This window comes from Fulmarus glacialis, unplaced genomic scaffold (genome assembly GCF_000690835.1).
Source record: "Fulmarus glacialis isolate BGI_N327 unplaced genomic scaffold, ASM69083v1 scaffold11113, whole genome shotgun sequence".
In the NCBI taxonomy this organism is placed as follows: domain Eukaryota; kingdom Metazoa; phylum Chordata; class Aves; order Procellariiformes; family Procellariidae; genus Fulmarus; species Fulmarus glacialis.
Window position 1 is genome coordinate 56,560 of NW_009204908.1, and position 20,800 is coordinate 77,359.

General features: G+C 38.3%; 1 protein-coding gene across 1 annotated transcript in view; it reads right to left on the minus strand.

Annotated features, from left to right (window-relative positions):
* Positions 1-20,800, minus strand: part of DLGAP2 (discs, large (Drosophila) homolog-associated protein 2) — an 83,915-nt gene that overhangs the window by 44,631 nt on the left and 18,484 nt on the right. Inside the window, exons 3-4 of the mRNA XM_009575175.1 lie at positions 7,531-7,678; positions 3,733-3,952 (exon numbers count right to left, since the gene is read on the minus strand). Coding sequence (XP_009573470.1) covers positions 3,733-3,952; positions 7,531-7,678 — 368 coding nt within the window. The remainder of the gene's footprint in view (positions 1-3,732; positions 3,953-7,530; positions 7,679-20,800) is intronic.

Here is a 20,800-nt window from a genome sequence, read left to right on the forward strand (position 1 = left end):
TCCTGAAATATTCTGTAACATATAGAGTAAGTCATATACAGGAGTCTCTCTATATATAGGACATGTAACAAAAAAAAATTTGACCTCAGGCAAAGGGGAAACAACTGGAGACTGGTTAAGATCTTCCAGACCTCCTCGTTGGTTATGTTTTCATAGTACAAGCCAGTGTTGTACTGGGGTATTTGAATTACTTTTCAGTAAGACAGCCTGGGTATTGCAGGTGGGATACCGTGTTACTGCAGCACTGCTCCCAGCCTAGTGCCCTCTGTTTCCCAGCAGGACTGTACAGCCGGGGCCCACCAGGCACTGAGCGGGTGGTGACACAGCTCCGGTACCTCCGGTAGCTTGCGTACCTCCCCGCAGCGCTCTGCTGCACTAGCCAGACCTTACCAGGAAGGAGCCTTCCAAGCTGGCAGTGTGGCGTATATACGTGCAGGTATACACAGACAATAGGGAACTGAGCTGGTACTACCTGGAAAAGTGACCCAGATTTTATGCACTCTTCCTGAAAAGTGAAGCGTTGCTTGCAAGAGTAGCAAAGATGTAAGGCAGCAGTAGTTAGGATGACTACTGCACTCTGTGACTTCCCATTCAGGAAATTACATGTTGTCTGTGATGGAGGGACAAGGTGGGAGGCAGCAGCAGCTGGAGCTGTATTTTCTCAGCTGTGCATCTGACAGCTGCAACTGGATACACTTCAGAGACAGAAAGCATACGCTGTCATTCAGGGTTTCTAACATGAAGTATTTTTCTACTGGGTTCATTATCTCTTTACAAAAAGAACCGGGATGGCTAGAAATGCCCTAACCACAATGAAATGTGAGTCTTAGCAGGGGTCACGCAGAATCCAGGTCTAGCTCACAGTGTGCCAGCAATGCTGGCTGCCTCCTCTGCATTGTCACCTGTCTCATTCATTTACACCTGGGGCAACAGGTAGTGCCCTATGTCTTCTCTCTTTAGAGTCTCCATCAGAGCTGGAGAAGCCCGATTCCACAAATAATTAAACTAGATGGGTCCGTGCAAAAGATACATGTTCATTAGTACCATAGATGTTACCAATGAATCATCTGGCTTTCTCTTTAAAGTTGTATACATTTAAGAAGAGCTGGTTACTGGTAGTTCTTTTTCCATCTATTAGAAAACCCTGTTAATAGAGTCCATTAATAATGTCCCACATAATATTCGTTATAGTTGCAACCTTCCTACCTTCTGAAAGCTGTTAATGAATCTAGGAACATTTTAGAAAACTGCATACTGTAAATACATATTCCATACTTTTGTAATTGAATTCATAGATCAAATATTACATTTTTCATTTTAGATTTACTTTTTTAGTTACATGAATTAATTTTTAGCTAAGCCTGCATGTTATGATTTAATTCCTTTACAACATCGATAAGAGGCTGTCATGACCTATATCACTAAAATTTCAAGTAATAATTAAATTGCAGTGCCTGTTAATTTTCTAAGAAATTGCTTTAGTTTCTTTGCCAAGAAGAGTTTGTTACATCAGGAGCAAAAAAGAAATTAATGTAATGTAATTTTCCTAAGAATTCAAAAGACTGAATTGGAACTGAAGCCTAACGTGAAATTTTGACCTTTTTGACACTTATTTGAATGAAACCCGTATAAATGTCAAATATCTGGCAACACCGTTTTCACACTTCAGGCAACTGCTTCTTTGACAATTTTCATAGAGGGCTGGAGAAGTAAGATTTTTTTTTTTAATTATAGTAATGATAGGAAAAGGAGCATCTCCCTCCAAAGTGACAGAGGCTGAAGAAATATGGAAGAGTTACCCCTAGGGTTTTAAAAACGAGAACTTATTTGGCAACTGAAATTTTCAATTAATAGTGTATCACTTAGTATTCTTGTAAATCAGATAAATATTTCTAATTTGAATATTTATCTTACATAGAAGCTGAGGACAAACTTGCTTAGTGCTACAGAGATAATATTTTGAATACAGAACCACACTCAGTACTGTATACAGTCCATAGACTTGGAAACAGTTTTGGCTCAGGAAAACATCTCACATCATCTTTTTTCTCCACAATGTCAATATTACCTCACCACAACAAAGCAGAAAGATTACATATTTGGGCAAGAAGATCTATCTGATAAATCATTTTCAAGATGAGGGAGAAGCCATGTGTGAAATGAAGGTTAAAGTTTTCAAAACCACATTATTTAGCCAGCAGACTGCTAATCGAAGCAAAACATTTTTCATAAGTATGAAAACACTGGGATGCAAGCATATTTACTGCCTAATCTGGTTATTTTCCCAAACGTATTCTATTATTCGGCTTTGTTGCTCTAGAGAAAATAAAATAAATTCCTTTCAGTGGCAATTTTTGGCTTGTCTAGCATATAAACTCAAGACAGCTTAGGTTAAAACCAATCAACTTGGTAACCAAGTAATTTTGAAAGTATTCCAATTCAGTACCTAGAGTCAGACACTAAAATATTTAGTTGTGTCTTTTGCCCTGGAAGGTTTTTTTCATAATAATCAAACAGTACTATATGACAAAGATGAAAATTATTCTCTGGGATAGCAATAAAATCTCATTTTATATCATGATAGCATCTCTAATAAACAAAGGACAGAAACATCCCTAGAGGTGGCACTGTAAGCCACAACTTCTGGTTTTACACAAAGTTGTATATAACAATTAAAATACTATGCTTAAGATAAAATAACATTTTATGCTACTTCTGGAATGCAAATTATGTTATTCAACCTCAGCTTACTTCCTTTCTATGCTCCCACTGTTCTGTTATACAAGAGATGTGTCAAGCAAATAATTTAAAAAGTATTTTTGCATGATACATTTTGAGCTCTGTTTTTACCTTTTGTAGATGGGTAGCCTGCACTGCAATTTAATAGTATGGGGCAAGGACAATATCATAATTAGGAACTGACATTAACATATTTGGAAACATAAAAGTGAATTTGAATCACTTAACAAAGAACAAGTATTTGTTATAGATTTCATTTTAATTATTTAACTGCTATCTGTGCAATCGTTTCTCTACCAATACTAAATGCTAATATTCTAAAATGAATAAAGCTATAATCTTTGCTAAGCAACTAATAAGAGAAAAGCAAGTTGCCAGAAGAATGCTAAAAGATCCTAAAAGTAATGGTATAACAATGAATGCTGATGGTTACTGATGAGTGATAGCAGATGTGTAAAGCTTGCCATAATGTTTACGATTCAGTGTATTGATACAACAATTACTAAAAGTAAGTAATTAATTCCCTGTTAAGTTAATTGCCTGGAAGTGTTTAGACCAAATCTATAAATCTTCCTTCTCTTTTTCCTTTGGTACTGTAAGGACCTAAATTAAAATCAGTGCAACTGATCTCACTTACAAGATCAATTACTTGATAGATAAAAATATCTAAATGCCTAACAACATCTAAATGATACTATTTGCATTTTTACATTTGCACCTGGATAACTGTATGTATGTATGTATGGAAAATGGAGGTCAAGCTAAGGCTATGCTGAAGTCCAGGTCCATTATATTATGCTTGCAGGATTCTCCTCAGAAGGAGCTTATTCTAAGCTGTAGCCACAATGATACAGTATTACAAACCTAAGAATGTTGGTATCAAATATTATCACTACACAGGGAAATTATTCCAGTGTCAAACATCCTTTTACAAAACAAGACAACATATTTTTACATGCAGAACAGTGGAGGGGTCATCGTAGATTTGCTTACCTGTGGTTGACCTGATAGTTGAGGTGATGTTGGAAGATGCCATCGCAGGTATACATTCATCATCTTGGGAATAGCCTGCCTGAATGGCACGCAAGTAACTGTGGCTTCTTGTTCGGAAACATCCAGGGAGGTCAAGGGCATCCATTGCCTGAGCTTCAACTTCACTAAACACTGATTCACACACCGATTCAAATTGCCCATTAACCTCTGCTTCACTCATCTGAATAAACAACAACAATGCATTTGATTTTTGACTTGCTTTTTTGTGATCATCACGGCCTCAACATCTCAAATGGACACCTGTACATTGATGAAGAACTGTTTTAGCAAATAGTTAAAATGTAGTAATCCCTTCTGATCACATTCACATTTTTTTAACTTGCATCAGCTGTTTATATATAATACCAAATACCTCACAGATGCCACATAATTAATTTTACATTTAATATCTTTTGGCACATTCAGAGGATTGTAAATACATGATTTAATGGTAATCAAGAAGAAAACTCTGTGCTGATAGAAATCCATGTTCTGCCAGGATAGGAGAAGAGAAATCAGCTATACTAATATTAGCCCTCAAAAGGTGAGGGTGGACTGCCTGGGCTCCTCACTTATCAGCAACGTTACTACTCATGTGGGCATTTAGCCTGTCTGGCAGGTTGTTATCTTCCTCTCACTATAAAGAGGCTCAGGGAAGTATCTCATACTTGAAGATGTGTAAGTGCAGAGGAGGTCATGCTTCTGAAAGGTTTGAGAAATACTGCGTCTAGAGTTGTGTCCAGTGAAGCATGTGAAAGAATGACCATTGTCTGAAATAGAGTAAAAAGTGGTCAGATGAGAAAGTAATGCTTGGACCACCTTTAGGTGGGAAGGGCCCTAAACCAAACTCATTCCCTGGTTAACCGGGTTAGCCATTCAACTACTGTGGAAAAACGTGATGCAGCCACTACTGCTGCCTTTTCTTCAGCAGCATTATTTTAAGTCTGATACTTCTGCCGCCAGGCGTGCTGAGGAGCCCTGCCTGTCAGAGCACCCTAGATGTGCCTACCTGCATTACCTGCTGGGTTGGCCCTTGGGGGATTTCAGCACCTACCTGCTGACCCTGCCCTGCAGTTGGGCATGATGCCAAACTATACATTCTTAGGTAGCTTTCATGATAAACAGGGTTTAGGCAGGCTGGCCAGGCTTAGGGAACCTCTCGGTAGGGAGCTGTGCATTGCAGTTTTGAAGATGAATGCCTAAATTCTACCTAGATAATTTTTAACAGGTTCTCTGAAGTCAACCCTAACTACCTGTAAGTGTACCTGAATAATTCAGAATTATGTTTATCCAAAATCAGATAGCAAGTTATCACTGGACAGACAAACGCATGAGCTCCTGATAGTAATTTTTTTAAAAAGAGTGCTAGAAATCAGGGTCAGTATGAATACCAAGTTAAATTCGTAGCATCACTAAAAAGCACATCCAGTTGATATTAGTTTTTCCTATATGGCTGCTAAGTGCATTTTTCATTATTACTGTTCCTAGTACATTATTCATTATGGAAATAGAGTGAATGCAAATGTTTCAAATGTTTTAGGATTTTGATTAAGTAAATGGAAATTTCATACAGAACTGATGATGATAATGAATAACTGATATTTTAATTTCATGTAAGACATTTTGGCTACCAAACCTCTTCTGAAAGGAATTACTTTACCCTTCATAAAATTTGCTTCTAATAAACTTAAGTAGACTAATGCAATCTCAAAAAGATTAAAAAAAATTCTTACTCTGAAATATTTTGCATACATCGTTGATCAGGAAATTTATGATAATGTAGTCCATAAACACTTTAAGTCCTAACCACTTCTTTCAAACTAATGTCATTGATAATAGAAAAATAAAAGTTTTAAAACTTAACTTAAAAATATAAACCATGGAACCGAGCATCTTTCTTGACTCTACCCTTGGTCAAGAGCAAAAAAGAAAGGATCTCACAAAAAAAAGGCATTAAAAATACCACAAATCTTACAAACTGCTGTTATGCAGATGGGACGAGAAGATGATGGTGTAATGGAAAAGGAACAGGAAACAGCAAAGGTTCAGAACTTGTTATTTGAATACATTTGCTTTGCATAGTATCTATTAAATGCATTCATTACTGGTCTGGAAACAGCTGGACTGTGAGGTAGGAAATATGTGGTTGACACAAAATTACATAGGTTAGTGAAAACCGAAAAAGAAAGTAAGGAACTATATCCAGCAGGTTTAGTTAATCTGGCCAATTGAGCAATCTACCTGCAAATGAAATCTATTGTGGACATCTTTCCAGGTAATGCACACTGGAATGAAGAATTTTAACCACTGCTGAAACCAATTAGTCATTATGGACAGCTCAGTGAACATCTCTGTGCACAGATATGGTCAAAGAGGCAGAAGATGTTAGAATAGTTCTATATTATACTATTGTTAGGTGACAGCCAACAGCACTTGCTTTGAATGCAGGATCTAATTCTTGTGAAACTTTCTGAAAACCAGAGTGTAATAAAAATAGAAAATAACCAAACCAGGGTAATGAAAACCAAAGCATGAAAATGACGGGGACAGATTTCACAAGGTAGCTATGAAAAATAATGACAGGTTTGGAAAATGACTGACTGTCTATTTCTAATTCTGACGTGTGCTATACAAGATTATACTTAGATTTATCCCACATAAATTACGGAATTTGACTGAAGGGCGTTAGTCAGATGACTAGTCCCTCCCAACTCTCTACAGTCAGCGGAGACTGACAAGCATTTCCAGAGGGCTCTCAGCCCACTTGGGATGTGCGCTGTCCTGGAAGAAACTCTTTCACTCCATTAACTACAGAGGAAGCTTTAGTTGTTACCTCAGTTAAAAACCTCAAGTTAGATGAGTTGAATCCAGGCCTGAATAGCCATGCGATACAAATTGAATGTGAATGAATATAAAATTGCTTCAAAAAGATTTTTTTTAACATAACCATTGTGCATAATTAACTACTAAACTTACTTAGGTGGCTCACTAAATTGTCAAAGAAAAATAAAGTAACACATGTCTAAGAAGAGGGCAGGGCCCACCCGTCATGAAGCAACACAGGGAAGAAATGTCAGGACCAATGAACATTAGAAAAGTTGAAAATTTTATGTAAAGTCCTCTGCTAAACAGAACATGCACATACTTCATAAGACTGCTTGCGCTTCAGGCCTGATTCAGATCTCACTTCAACATGAATTAGTACTAACTAACCAACATAAAACCAGCAGGGTGGAAAAATGTCTTTTTTCAGAAGTCCCCATACATAGAATAATTGATGGGACTTACTCTTTCACCCAAAAAGAGTGAGGGATTGAGTTTAGAGATGAATCACTGCTCCTTTGGAGCATAATTATTTCAATCTATATCTTAATCTGGTAATCCACACTTACTGAAATCAGAGTAGATATTTTCAGAGGATGAGTATTGTAGGAGTGTGCCCCTTATGCTTGATCTGAATCTTCTTAACATTTAAATATTTAATATAGACTGAAAATGAAAATACCAGTATTTATATTTTTAATGAAAATTAAATGGAAAATATTATGCGTGATAGCATCCCTTTGCTTCTAGCATTCAGTATTTTTCTTGAACTTTTGAACAAGGGTTACATTCCTAAGAACTGAATTACTTTGACAATTCACATCCTCAGTTTGATATTAATTAAAAAAAAAAACCCAAACCCTAAAACCATCCACTAGTAACAACTCTCACATCTGTGATTAACCTATAACAAAAGTTATAACAAGAATTTCCCACCTGACTAACACAGCTGGCCTGACTGAGCGTGCTCACTGCTCTCATATAGCTCTGATTCCTTGAGCGAAACTTTGGGGAATTGTAGTTTGCAGAGGGATCCAGGTTGTGACCCCCAGGCACGTCACTTGCAGTTTGAAGGTAGCTCTGACTACAAAGGAAAGAGGAAGAAAAAAGGAAAGGGTGTAAAACTACAGATGGAATCAGTTAGGACACTGAAGACAATAATTTGTATGAGACTCACAAATCCATTCCCCAGGGTCAAAATCTCTCTCTATATAAAGCATCATAGATCTGTTGTAGTCAAATGCTTTAGCACAAGCAGAGAATCTGTCTGCAGTTCTGCTACCTAGATGATATGAAACTCTAAGTCTTTGCTGTATTTAAACATCATCAATCCTCCTGGCTATTAATGTTGAACTTTACTAGAAGACAATGTCTAGGTCAACAGGAACAAGAACCAGAGCTAAAGCATAAACCAAAGTAACTAAAAATGTTTCTTCATAGATAAAATCTATTACTTGTCATCTGTTTTTCTTCAAGGTGTTAGGCATCAAGAGACCTTTTATCTTCAAAGGATTGATGTATTTTTACAAAATATAAAAATATCCCACGTTCAGCTTAAAAAAAAAGATTAATACGGTACTCTGAGCAAGTGCATGAAGCTCTAGAAATGTTTTTCTTACAACACATGTCCCAGTTCGGAGGACTGGGACCCTAACACCACACCGAGCCCCTTTCAGTATGCTTTCAGTTCAAGGCTATGTTAGTCTTCATGTTTTATATAAAATATATTGCTTATTTATCATTCCAGCAAAATAAAAGAAGCCCAAGAGAAGAACTTCGCTTTGAATACAAAATTTAAAAAAAAAGAAAGTTTTGAACAAGGTTTGCCAGAGTTCTCGGAACCTCTGAAAATCAGATTTTAGGACCATATGACACTCGTCCCTAAACAGCAGTGCACAAGTTAATTCATGTTTCAGAAAATGTTGGGTTTCATATGGTAAATAGGCATTTTTTATATTTATTCCTTAAAGGTAGCTTTAACAAAAACATAGTTTCTGGGAACAATAGATTTGTGCCAGTTGAACATCTGTCATTATTGGCAATACAGCTATTTGATGCTCAGCTGGCAGAGTTACTCAGTGCAGCCATGGCTGTGGCACATGCCTGGGCTGTCGGGAATTTCCCTGTGAAAGGGGAAGCTTCCTCTCTGGAAGGACGAGACCACTCAGTGAATGAGAAAGCCACAGGTTCAACTCCTGGTGCAAAGTGAGGCACAAACCCAGGACCTTATTTCCTAGACCATACTTATCAAACATTGAGCGTGACCATAGGCTGGTGCTTGAGGAAGGACTCAGCCTTCCTCACTAAGTGGACACAACCTGAGTTTGGCTGGAAGCGATCCCTGAGGAGCACTCAGGGAGGAATCTCAGACCCTTTATCACGGCTCTAACTACAGTAGAAAATAGTGTTGAGCTCCATCTCCATGTGTGGACATGTCCTTTGATGTCAGACATGTGAGACGACCCAGGGTCCCTCACATCACCAGCTGCAAGTGCAGATGGGATTTATAGACCCTCTTGACATTATGCTTGGGAGATCTGCTCTCAAGCACCTCCATGTGTTCTCCCTAGCTTGGCCATCTCAGGGTCAACATAGGCATAGCCTCACTTCCTCAGTGCATCTGCCGATGGCGGGGCTATCTGCTTCTCTAAAAAAAGGGCAGGTTTTGTTTTCATCTTGGTGCAAAGCAGGCATTTTTTTTTTGACTCTTAAGAAATTTCCTCGGAGGACAAACATTTTTTTCTTCCTGTCTTTATTCAATGCCTTCTATGGAATACCTCTGTAACCTCAAGACAGAGGTAAACTATGTAGAAACTATGCTATAACTGCTAAAACCAAAATGAAAATGTATGAGATTGATGCAGGCATGTGATCAGAGGTTAATTAAGTCGTTACAGTCAAAGTGATTTGCAGATTAAGATAGCTGTCTGATAGTGGGTCTAATTTGGCTTTAAATGATGAAAACAAGAACTGTAGCAGCATTTTTTTATTCCCATAGGTATGAAGACAAATATAATAGATTAGGCGAAGAGGTGTAGAGCCTCCCTATCTATATTTAGTTGCTGCATGTAACTAAGCCTCCTTTCCTCTACAGGAAGCAGGCTGATGACTGTCACCTGCTTTGTGTCATTCTGATTCTTTGCATATGCTTTACTAAATCTGTCTGGTATTGCTAATTTAGTATTTTTCTAAACAGTTAGATGAGTCCCCTCTGGACCTTCTGCTTGTCATCAGGTGGTAAAATCTGGGATTCTGAAGCAGTTAGTGAAAGAGACATTTGAGATTTCTTCGTTAAAACATGGGCCACATTAAGAAAAGATAGCGGCAATAGAATTGAATTATAAATTATTAATTATTTTATAAACTACTTAAAAATTAATTAATTTAGACTGGCTCCTAATAACTGTCTCCTTTGCTAAGTAATGCTCAACAACCTAGTATTTCATTATCCTTATGAGGTATTACTATCACTAACTACAATCAACAATTTCTACAGTCACAATTTATTAGGAAAAGAAGCCTAGGATTCCATGGTACCGCTATCCAGCTGAGTTTTGATGGATGAGTTTGGACATCACCTGATAGTTAAATAATTTTTATTTATCAGAGGAGAGCAATTGATTCATAGGACTGTAGCAAAATAAAAGAAATATTACATATATTAAGCTGCAAAAGCAATTTCACATCCATTTTATTAATACTTTGAAATTTTTGAAATAAAAAGAAAGATTAGTTTTAATTTCTAACATATACATTCAAAGTTATCTTCTAGGATAAATGTCTGAATGCATGGTAAAACTTATGATCTTGCTATAAACATGATCCAGAACCAAAACACCATAGACCCAAAAGTTGCATCAGGAAGTTGCTCTCAAATGTCATTATCTGTTGCTCAAGGAACTTTCATGCTTGTCAACAAAGCTACAAAGCACACACCACATGTGGCATTGATAAATGTTGGCTTTTTAATGACATCCACCCCATCTATAAGGTTTCTTGACCTTCATTTCCAAAACACCACAGCTCTCTCACTTTGATAAAAGAAAATAATTTTCTTTTATGCTCTTTTATGCATCTTAGTAGATGATCTTATGTCTCAGCTGATCACTGAAGAAGTGCAAGACAAGCATGAGCACATGAGATGGTTTGACAGTTCAACTCCAGGATCACACACAAATACACACATTAACATCAAAGAGGTGACTCTAAAGTTTGGAACTATGGAAAAGGAGGAAGGTGATGAGACTAATAGGAAAAATTAAATTGGTATGTCAGTCCTCTTCCCATTTGCTTTTCCAAACAAACAAGACTTTAGGAATGGATTCCCTTTTAAAAGCTTTTTTGCCGTCAAGAGTCGCTTTCCCCTTTCCATTGGCTAGGGCAAGTCCAGGGCAGCTAGGAAGAGGTTTTAAATTTAATGAGAAGTATCTTAGCTGCATGCAAGGCTCAAAGCCTAGAGAAACTTTTAGGAATATGGTAGTCCCACGTAATGACCTTGCAGCTCTTGGGAACCTCTACTCTAAAAGCAAAGCTTTAGGACTCCCAGTGAAGATAGCTAAATTTGCAACAGCACTTTCAGTGCTCAGCAGATTGTCTGAGTGTATTCGGGGAGGACAAAATACTGTATTATAACCACATAAAGTGAACTACAATATGGCATGCTTATCTGGGACAGTATATGTGGTAGCATATCTGGGATAGTATGTCACCCTGATACAGAGTGAATGGGAAAGAGATTAGGTTGAGTATTCCAACAGCAAGCACAGATAAAGAATAAGGCAAGAGGTAGCAGTCCAAAAAAGTGTTCCTGCTTAGAAGTTTCTAGGAGTCTTGCATCACAGCCTTCCTTTTCTTGGCTGCATTCCTCTAGTCTGCAAAGACTCAAGCCTCTATATCCAAACCTCATATGCCCTGTTGCTCCTATCTGAAAGCTGCCCCTTCCTCCAACCCCAGAACTCACATTTACCCAAGCCCCCACGTACAGCTCTCCTTCACTCCTTACTGCTCCCTAGAATCCTCTTAATTCCCAGCTCACAGTTGTCCTGCTCAAGATCTTCCAAAACACCATCACAGAAGCCACCATTTGGCCAATTGTCCTAATTCTGTTCTCTGCAGATTTCAAAAGTAACCTTAACACCCCTATCTGTCAGCAGAGTCCAGCTTACCCCTGCTACAGCCATCTAATCCTACTCCCTCACTGGGGACATTGGCTTCCACAAAAGCACAAACTCTTCTCCTTCTTGTAGAAACTAACTATTCTTGCCCACAGCTCACCAAAACTGAAATTTAGAAGCAGAATGGGGGAAAATAATTGCTGGAAAATACCTGTTACTTTAGCCCTACAAGCAACAAGATGTGCTAAAAAAAAAAGAAAAGAAAAAAAGACAACATTTTTTACTCTTTTGACTCCAGGAAGAAAATTCCCTCCTGTGTTTTGCTATGTCTTGTTGCCAGCCTTAACAGGACTCAGTACAGTAAAAATGTAGGAAGAAGTTTAAGTTTACTTATATTGTAGTCAAAAAGAATTAGATATCGTTTGTCAAGAGATTTCAGGAAATGGATGAGCACATCTACATCTCCTTATCTTTTCCCCACTTACGCCATTGTAACAGAAGACCTGTAAAACTAGAGAGCTATTTAGAACATGTTTTAATGAAAGGAACAATCATGGAAGCTAATCCAACAGCTGCAATCAAGCATTAACTGATGATAAGGGAAGAACTCTTATTTCCTCATCTTTAGCCATCTATTATTTAGATATCTATTTCCTCCTCTATTAACTGTGTATTTTTCAAAGGAGTAAAATGCTTACTTTACTTTATAGACAGTAAGTAACCAACTTTGTTTTTTGGTTTTTTTTTCCTGCATTCCATTGTTTTATATAACCTTTGGAAAGTTTATATGACCATGGATAGTGTCTGAAGCAGCCCAATAACTCCAGCGTATAGTGCTGGGGTATTTGAGGCATTCCCACTGCGGTCTGTACCACAGCATCTTGCGCCGCTCACTTGAAGTCTATCACTTTGTGCAGCACTCAGCCCATGCTTTGTCATCACTGAGTTCAGATGCTGATGAACACCCAGGATGGTTTGTGGCGTGTTTTCTTTTCATTGCTGTATGATGAGTATTACTGCAAGCTAGAAGTACAACACGCAGTATGGTACCATGACTTATGCAACCATTGCATGTTTTGCAGAAGACAATCTTTTTGTCATTTGGTGAAAAGGTATGTATGACAGTAAAACAACATGGTTTCACTTTTAGGACACCTTGAAATGCCAGATTTAGAGGCTGGCATGGTTTTACAGCTCATAGCTAAGCCAGGGTCAAAACAAATCAAAGAAACCTCCTAACTTCTCCCTACAAATTCAGATTCCTGAGCAGCAGTACTTGATAGTCAAGACAACCCTAGTGGGAACATGAGGTGTATGAGTCCTGAGAAAGGGATCTGTATCACACTTGTTTTTTTTTTTACTGCCTGTATTTTATTTTCTAATAGGTGATTGATATTATATACTTTGTCATAAACCTAATACCTTTGCTTAAAAAAGTATGGACATGATGCCAACAATGCAGCAAATGTCGTACACTTGCCAAGGTCATTCCTTGGTCTACTCACATTCAAAATAATGATCACTCCCCAGAGTGCCTGTTCTCTCTCAAATGTTCAGCCACCAGTGCACCCTGGGTCAAGAAGGTGCCAAAAGTGAATGAAAATATTCTCAGGCCTCTAAAAGTTGCAGCAAGAAAGTCACCTTCTGACTCTGAATGGGTCTATCAGGTTCATTAAGGGAGCATCAGATATAAAGAAAGTCCATTTTCCATCAAATTAATTTTTGGAATTGTAATATTCTAAAATAGTACCTTTTTATTTTCATGATCATGAAAATAAGGCATGATTTATTATGATTATGCCTGCATTTGTCCAAAAATCTGAGAATGAATGGGAACATTAAAGAAAGTACAATCACCTCTGTTTAAATCAGTATATGCAATTCAGAAGTATCATTCTGGGACAAAAAGATAAAATTTGTAAAAGAATTCATCTTGGGCACCTAAAAGGGAGGTGCATTAGGATTAGCAAGGTAGCATAAGTTATCAAAACCTATTTTATTGAGATTTGCATTTCAATGGATATTCATTTCTCTATCTGGATTTATCTTAACTATGTCTTTGTAGGCACATGAAATAACTCATCGACCAGAATCTAATGATTAAGCTTAGCTAGCAGTGCCATTGTATAGCAGCTGCAAGGCATACTGTGTCTCCGTGGATCCCTGCTGAAGTCAATAGAGCTCTGCAAAGGGACACAGATGTGCCTGCGTGCAGCCCATTGGAGAACTCAGAGTATAGACATTAAGTCCGATTCTCCCTTTGGAATAGCACAGTCAGCCTGGCTCTTTGAAAAAACTGAAAGTACACATAAATCTGGTGAATTTATCTGTAATGAAGAATTTCTTTTCTAATCTTTGCCAGATTGGAGCTTCTCTTTGATCAGTGATAGATATGAGAATTTGGGACAAATTAAATTTTTAAGACGCCTATATATTTCATCACTGACCCATAGCCTTTTTTTAAAAAGGTGCCTGAAAGATATAGAACGTTTGATTTATTACAGGAATATGTTAGGAAAGAGGTGGAGACTGCTGTTTCCGTCCTTATGAAATGCCTACTAATCACTGGTAGGAAAGAACCTTTCTCCTCAGTAAGTACTTAGGGATTTTGTACAACATGAACCAGAAGAGAATGTGAGGAAATCATCCCGAATAGTTAAACAGTCTGGTGGTTTGATCACTCCTTGCAAAGATACAGAGGATGTAGGCTCAATCAAGCCTGTACTCCAAATCACGCAGAATGTGCATGTTATAAAAAAAAGTCTGATGTGGGAAATCTAAACTCAGAGCTATTGTTTGTAAGAGGTGACAGATGTGCACATATAGCTAATCCTAAAAGTCTTGTTCCAATATCCTATTTTGAGCTTGCCCTGGAGAGTAGGCAGCGAACTGGTCAGCAACAACAAAACTCAGATGTTACGGCAAAAACTTACAGGCATTTAAAGTATCATGTAGCAGTTCAGTAAATGGATCTGAAGATCTAAGCAGAACTCAAATATTGGATGTGTATTCTTCAATCCTTTTATGGAATTGAAATACTCATAATTTTCTTCAGGAAGCTATCTCAATTTTTTTTTTCTTTTATTTGCTTTTGGTACATATACATGTACACATGCAAAAAATCATAATTAGGCAGAACAAATCTAGACTACAGACCATCAGGACTCAGTAAAACATCTGAGCACGAGCTTAATTTAAACATACATGTAAGTCTATTAAAGCCAATAGGTCTTAAGCAAATAAGTGACCTTCTCATGCTGAAGTTTAAGATATTAATAAGAGTATGTAATTTCTGGGGAAAAAATAGAGTAGAACTGGGACAAGTGAAAATATATACATGATTTCTGCTTTTTAACAAAAAATATCTTAACTTTCAAATCCTTGCCTGAAGAAGAGAAGTGTTTCTACACACATATAGTCTCATTTAGTTTTTATTAGAAACTAAGCAAACAAGAAAAGCAGCTCTTGATCCTTTTCAAATGAAAAGTAAAACTAACATATTTGTTGAAAGCAGGGATGAATAAGCACCAGAAACCAGAAACATATTTTGTCTTGGATCTCACTATTCGTGCTTGTGATACTGGCCTGAATCTTACTGCATTTTCACTGCAATCCATCACATAATTGCATTTTTCTGACAAAAGCCTGTTTTAATTCTGAGAAGACTCTGCACTTCGTCCAGTGCCTTAGGATCCCCTTTCCCTCCCTAATCCAGGGTAATACATTTCAGCCCTACAACATAGAACTGGCATTTGCTACAATGAGGCAGGATATCTGGGCTCAATTACTCCCTGGGTTTCACACTATGCCACTTCTAAGAGAACAAGGTGCCTAACTGCTTAAGAGCATTTCCTATTATTCTGCAAAGGAAGAAAGGATGGGGACCATCTTCTGACCCTGTACAAGATACTTCCTAGGTAGCCAGATGACTAGCTGCCCTTCATCAGCATTCCCTCTTCACCCTGTGGACTAATCTAACCTAGATCTTATTGACTGCAGCAGAGAACACTATCACTGTGCCAGTGGCCCACTGATTGCATTATTAGTTGATAAGGCTGTGTAATTAGCCCTCAAACTCTCCTCAGTAAATCTCCAATTTCACCCCTCAGAGACTCTGAGTAGAAGCTACTGCACTATAGGGCCTCAGAAAGCTACTAATGAAGTGTGTAATGAGGCTTTTTAGAGTCAGAAGATTGAGGAAAAAACAAAGATAAATAAAAAAAAAAAGATGAGTGATTTTTCTAGTGATTTTTCCCATCTCTTGTATTGAAAATATTTCTCAGGAATGGCTTCAAAACCATTACTAAATTAAAATGCAGAAGAAGAGTTAATTGTAAATTGAAGTTTACCCTTAAAAATTAAAAAAAGGCTTGCATCACTGGTGTGCAGCAATGGATAACATTGAAATAGGACATTATTTTCTGTAGCAAGGAAGCTGTGCTTAAACTCTCAATCTGTGACGTTTTTGCAGCACGCCCACTCCTCCACATGTGCACACTTACCTACAGCCTGCAATATCAAGAATTCTCTCCGTGTACTTACCAAGTAAGCGGTAACAAAGATGGACAAATTTGTCCATCGTTAAACAATATGGCGTTGGCACTGTTAAGGGCAAAGACGGATGAAAAGACAGAGGTTTGGTCTCATGCAGTGCTTCCAAACTTCTCATTTGGTTTTCACTTTCTCATGTTGCAAGTGTGCTATGGTTAGCACAAATGGTTACAAATGGTAGGGATTTTTTTTAATGGAGATTTCCCACATGTCTTAGAGGAGCCTGTGCTGTTCCATGATTTCTGCTGAGCCAAGGGCTCTGGCAGTTAAGTGCTGTCAGATCTTCTCGTTGCAGTTTAACCCCCTTGCTGTGTGCTTTGGCAACGTTTTTGTTGCCATAATAGAGTCTGCAGAACAGAACATGTGGACATGCCTTGGGTCATAGTCCAGAAATTCTTTAAGTCAGCGTAAGTTAGTGTGGCCATGGAGAGATGCAATCTCTCACTCTGAAAAGAGGAAAGGCAAGGAAAGGTTATTTTAAATTCAGATCACTGCTTTGTTCTTCTCTACCAAAAGCCCAGAAAACAGTTTTGTCGCAACCATTTCAGGTCGTACTTAGGCATATTAGCTTAAACTAATGAAAAAAGTGGTTTTGTGTTGAGATACCAGACTGTGAAGTAGAGTGGCTGAAATATAGACATGCATTGTGCTCTTCAAGTGTGCTGTGGGCTTCAATAATCCAATGCAAAGGTGTTAAACATTTGAGGGGGGCATGGCTGCTTTCTCCGTGAACATGACTCAGAGTTTGAGACAGTCACTTCCATAGAGGAGCCAAAACCTGGCAGAAGTTTAGGTAGAGAATATAGCAAGAAAAATCAAAGCACCGCTGGTACTATATTGTGGCAGTCCACCAAATAATTTGTGCTATGGCAGATTTCCTTCCTCATTGAAACCCTACATTTTTGTACTACCTATCTGCTCACATGCCTTTCTGTCTGCTCACCCATCAGTTTAAGGTATCTGGACTACCAGCTGCCACAGTAAGGTCTGCCATTAGAGGATCACAAAACAAAAGTACACATTGCTGTCAGTGATTTTATTTTATCGTAGCTTAAACCTATTTCATCCTCATGTTTGCAGCATCTGGTTTCCCATGAGTCACTTCAAAGCATAATGGAAAACTTCAGCACAGCACGACTATTCTTTTGCGTGAGTGATACCAGTATGATCTTCGAATAGAGTGTGTTAACTTTGGGCTAAATGCTATTGTTATCCCTTTTGACTAAATGGTTAGACAGTTTTCAGTCTTTTGCAACACTTCAAAAAAGAGATACTGAAAATGGAACTTGCTATTTTCTATCCTGTTCATTTACATAATCGGTATATTAAGTACCCTTTTCTTGAAAATGAGAAGCATCAAATAACCAGAACATTATCTTCAGTCATAGAATTGTTTTTCCATCATATGGTCCCAAATTCTTGTTTTCTTTTCAGTTTTCTTTTCTGGATCCCAGTGTCTCTGATGCTTCTGTCTCTCAGCTTTTCTTGTTTTTGACACAAATATGGAGAAATGACATTTACTAGGTTGGAAGGATACACTTACAAATCATGTAGGTCAGTCTCTCCTCCAGGATTGCACAAAACTTATTTAGGACAGACATTCCCTTTGTTTCAGCTACCAGTTCCATAAACTGTTCAGCTGTTTTGACCTTTACTGTATATGAAAATACCTAGCAGCACGGTACCTATCTTCTACAAACTACCTTCTGCAAACTACCTTCCAACACAGTTTAACTCCATCCCCAGTAGCATCACAGCACGGCAGAAAACAATGGACTGAATTGACAAGGCTTGCATTTCACCTCCAGAAGACCTATATTTCTTCATAGGAAACCAAAACTGACATCCAACAGATTTTGTATGCTTAATCATAATACAAAATAAATTTAAAAAAAGTTTGTTTATTTTTTTTTTCTCCTGGGACTACTGGGAGTCAAGATAGTTTCCACAATAAATGGGATTGCTGGCACTGTTCCAAGAAAGCAAAAAGTTGGAAAGGAAGATTCAAGTTATGTGTCCTCTCTCCACTACAGCAAGCCTTATTGCATTGTATTTCACTCAAATGCAATTTAATAACAGTAATAAATTACACTGGCCTTCGACTTGATGTTATAGGACTAAGTAGTACAATGTACTGTTTAGTCTTTTGAAACAGCATCCACAAAGAAAGAATTGAAATGCATTTATCCTCAGTGAGTAATCTAGATATTTAGGTGCATTTAATTTTTGAAAAATCCAGCAAAATTTGAGTCACTTAGGCTATAGCTATACTCAGAAATAAGTTAGGTCCGCTACCTGACCCTTCGGCCAACTGACCTGTATAGTTAAACTTTCTTATCCTATAGAGGGGGTGGCTGCATCCAACAGGGTTAGTCCCTGAAACGTGCCTGGGCACTATCTGGAAGAGAGCCAGGTGGCCTAGGCTGAAAGCGGGCTGGGGATCATGCTGGCTGTGCTAGCCATTTGACAGAGGTGGTGATCAGATGGCAATGGTTGGGCACATGCCCTGCTTCTGCCATTTGTGTAAAACAGCAGTGGTCAGACCCTGCACTTCTTTTTTATTCCCACTTGGAGTAAAATTTACTCCTTTCCAAGAGTAACTTAAAAGAAATTATTTCAGAATTTTAATGCTTCTGTTAAATCAGTTACATTTACCTATTTGTATGTTGTTAAATAAAATTATTTATTCAGATACAAACATGCATTTTTATTGTTTATGAATTTTTAGTGTTCAATTTGCTGAATCTTTGAGGAACACAAACCAACAAAATAGGGGCTTACTTTTGTCAAAGTATTTAAACAGAATTTAAATGGGAAAAAACTCCTTGCAAAGATGCCTGGTAAAACTCAGAGGAGAAACATGCACACATGTCAAAGGTCTGTTGAAGGTTAAGTGAAGGCTTTTCTAATTTTCATTTTATCCTATTCAGAATAGTGATAGAAAACTGGGCTTATTCTTATGAAACCCACCTACATACGTTTTGCAGCCAATGCATGTTTTTATACTGCCCAAACTATCAGTATTCAGTTACAGGTTTACTGGTGCTCTGTCAGACCCCAGTTCTGAGCTATCCTGTCCACCCAAGCAGAGGACTAAGAGAGTATAAGCCCCATTTTATTTCTGTGCATTAGCTCCCTCCATCCTGGTAAACAAGCTAAAAAGCCAGCTAATGCAGCTGACATCTTGAATTATGTAATTTCCCATAATACATGCCAGAAATGCTATTCAGCCCTGCTATACATGCTGTTCAAAACCTTGGCTTCTGGCTCAGCAGCTTGATCAGCAGTACAAAGGGTACTCGGCATGCAAAGGCGATTACTGAGCTGTGCCGGAGGAGGAAGGAAGGCTCCATAGCCATCATCCCTTGCTACATCCTTCATAGAAATCCGCCAGACATAAAAGGTAACCACACTGACAGGGAGTCGGAGGCGTACTGGGAGGAGATAGCTTGTGGTGAAAACCCAGGTTTAGGATCAGCACTTTGTATTTCTGTGAGACAAGAAATATTCTGTCTGCTTAAGGGCTGCTGAAATGTGCAGATTTTTGCAAGAAAGACATACAAGAACCAGAACAGTTGTCTGATTTCTGCCTGAAGTTCACTGGGAAAAAAGGTGTATGTTGGGCTGGCAGACTCAAGGTGCTGCCCTTCAGTTTAAGGGAAAAATGAGGATTTAAAAGATATCTGTCAGCAGCAGCCAGGCTGCTCAATTATTCCTAGTGCAGTGTTTGTGACAAATTCTCAACAGAGCCCCTAATAATATTTCACAGTATTACAAAAAGCTTCCTCCTTTTCCAGCTGCAGTTAGTGGTAACTATGCCATTAAATCCTTTGGGACCATGAACAGGCACAGATGTCAACCCCAGTGTACTGCATCAGCATTGCACCCGTGTTTTAATCAATTATATTTTGAGCAGTGTATTTGCAATACATGGAAAATGGACAGAAGACACACCATTTGGTATTGACCTACTAATAACCACCTGCCTTGAGGATTTAACAGATCAGAAAGACTTTTTTTCTTGAAACATATTCTTTGTTTGAATACCTATGTCGAGATGCTGTCTGGATCTGTTCATAGGCTGTGGGGGTCTAGGGCAGGCACGGAGACGTGCCACTCACTGGAAAATTTATGCTGTTATCTACATTCACTTGGGGAAGGCCCAACCATAGCCAAAGACAAAGAACAGAACAGAATATATTTTATTTGGTCTAAGTACTTGGAAAGTCAGAACTGTCTCTGAGAAAAGATTTTAGTTTGGTACTAGCATGTGTATGACACACCCTCCAAAACAGGATGGCTGCATCCAAACTGCCTTCTGGGAATAATCCCTGGCCCACATCAATGCCCAGAACATGGCCAGGCAGTGGCTGGGACAGTGCTAATAGACCCAGGTGATAAGTCTGCTGGGGACCACTCCAAAACCTTCTCAGTGTACGTGGTCCGGTTTCTGTACTCAGGTCTGTGTTCTGAAAATGTATAATTTACCGGCAGGGAGACGGCTGGTCGATGTGTGGAAGTCTGAGAAAGTCGACGATCTC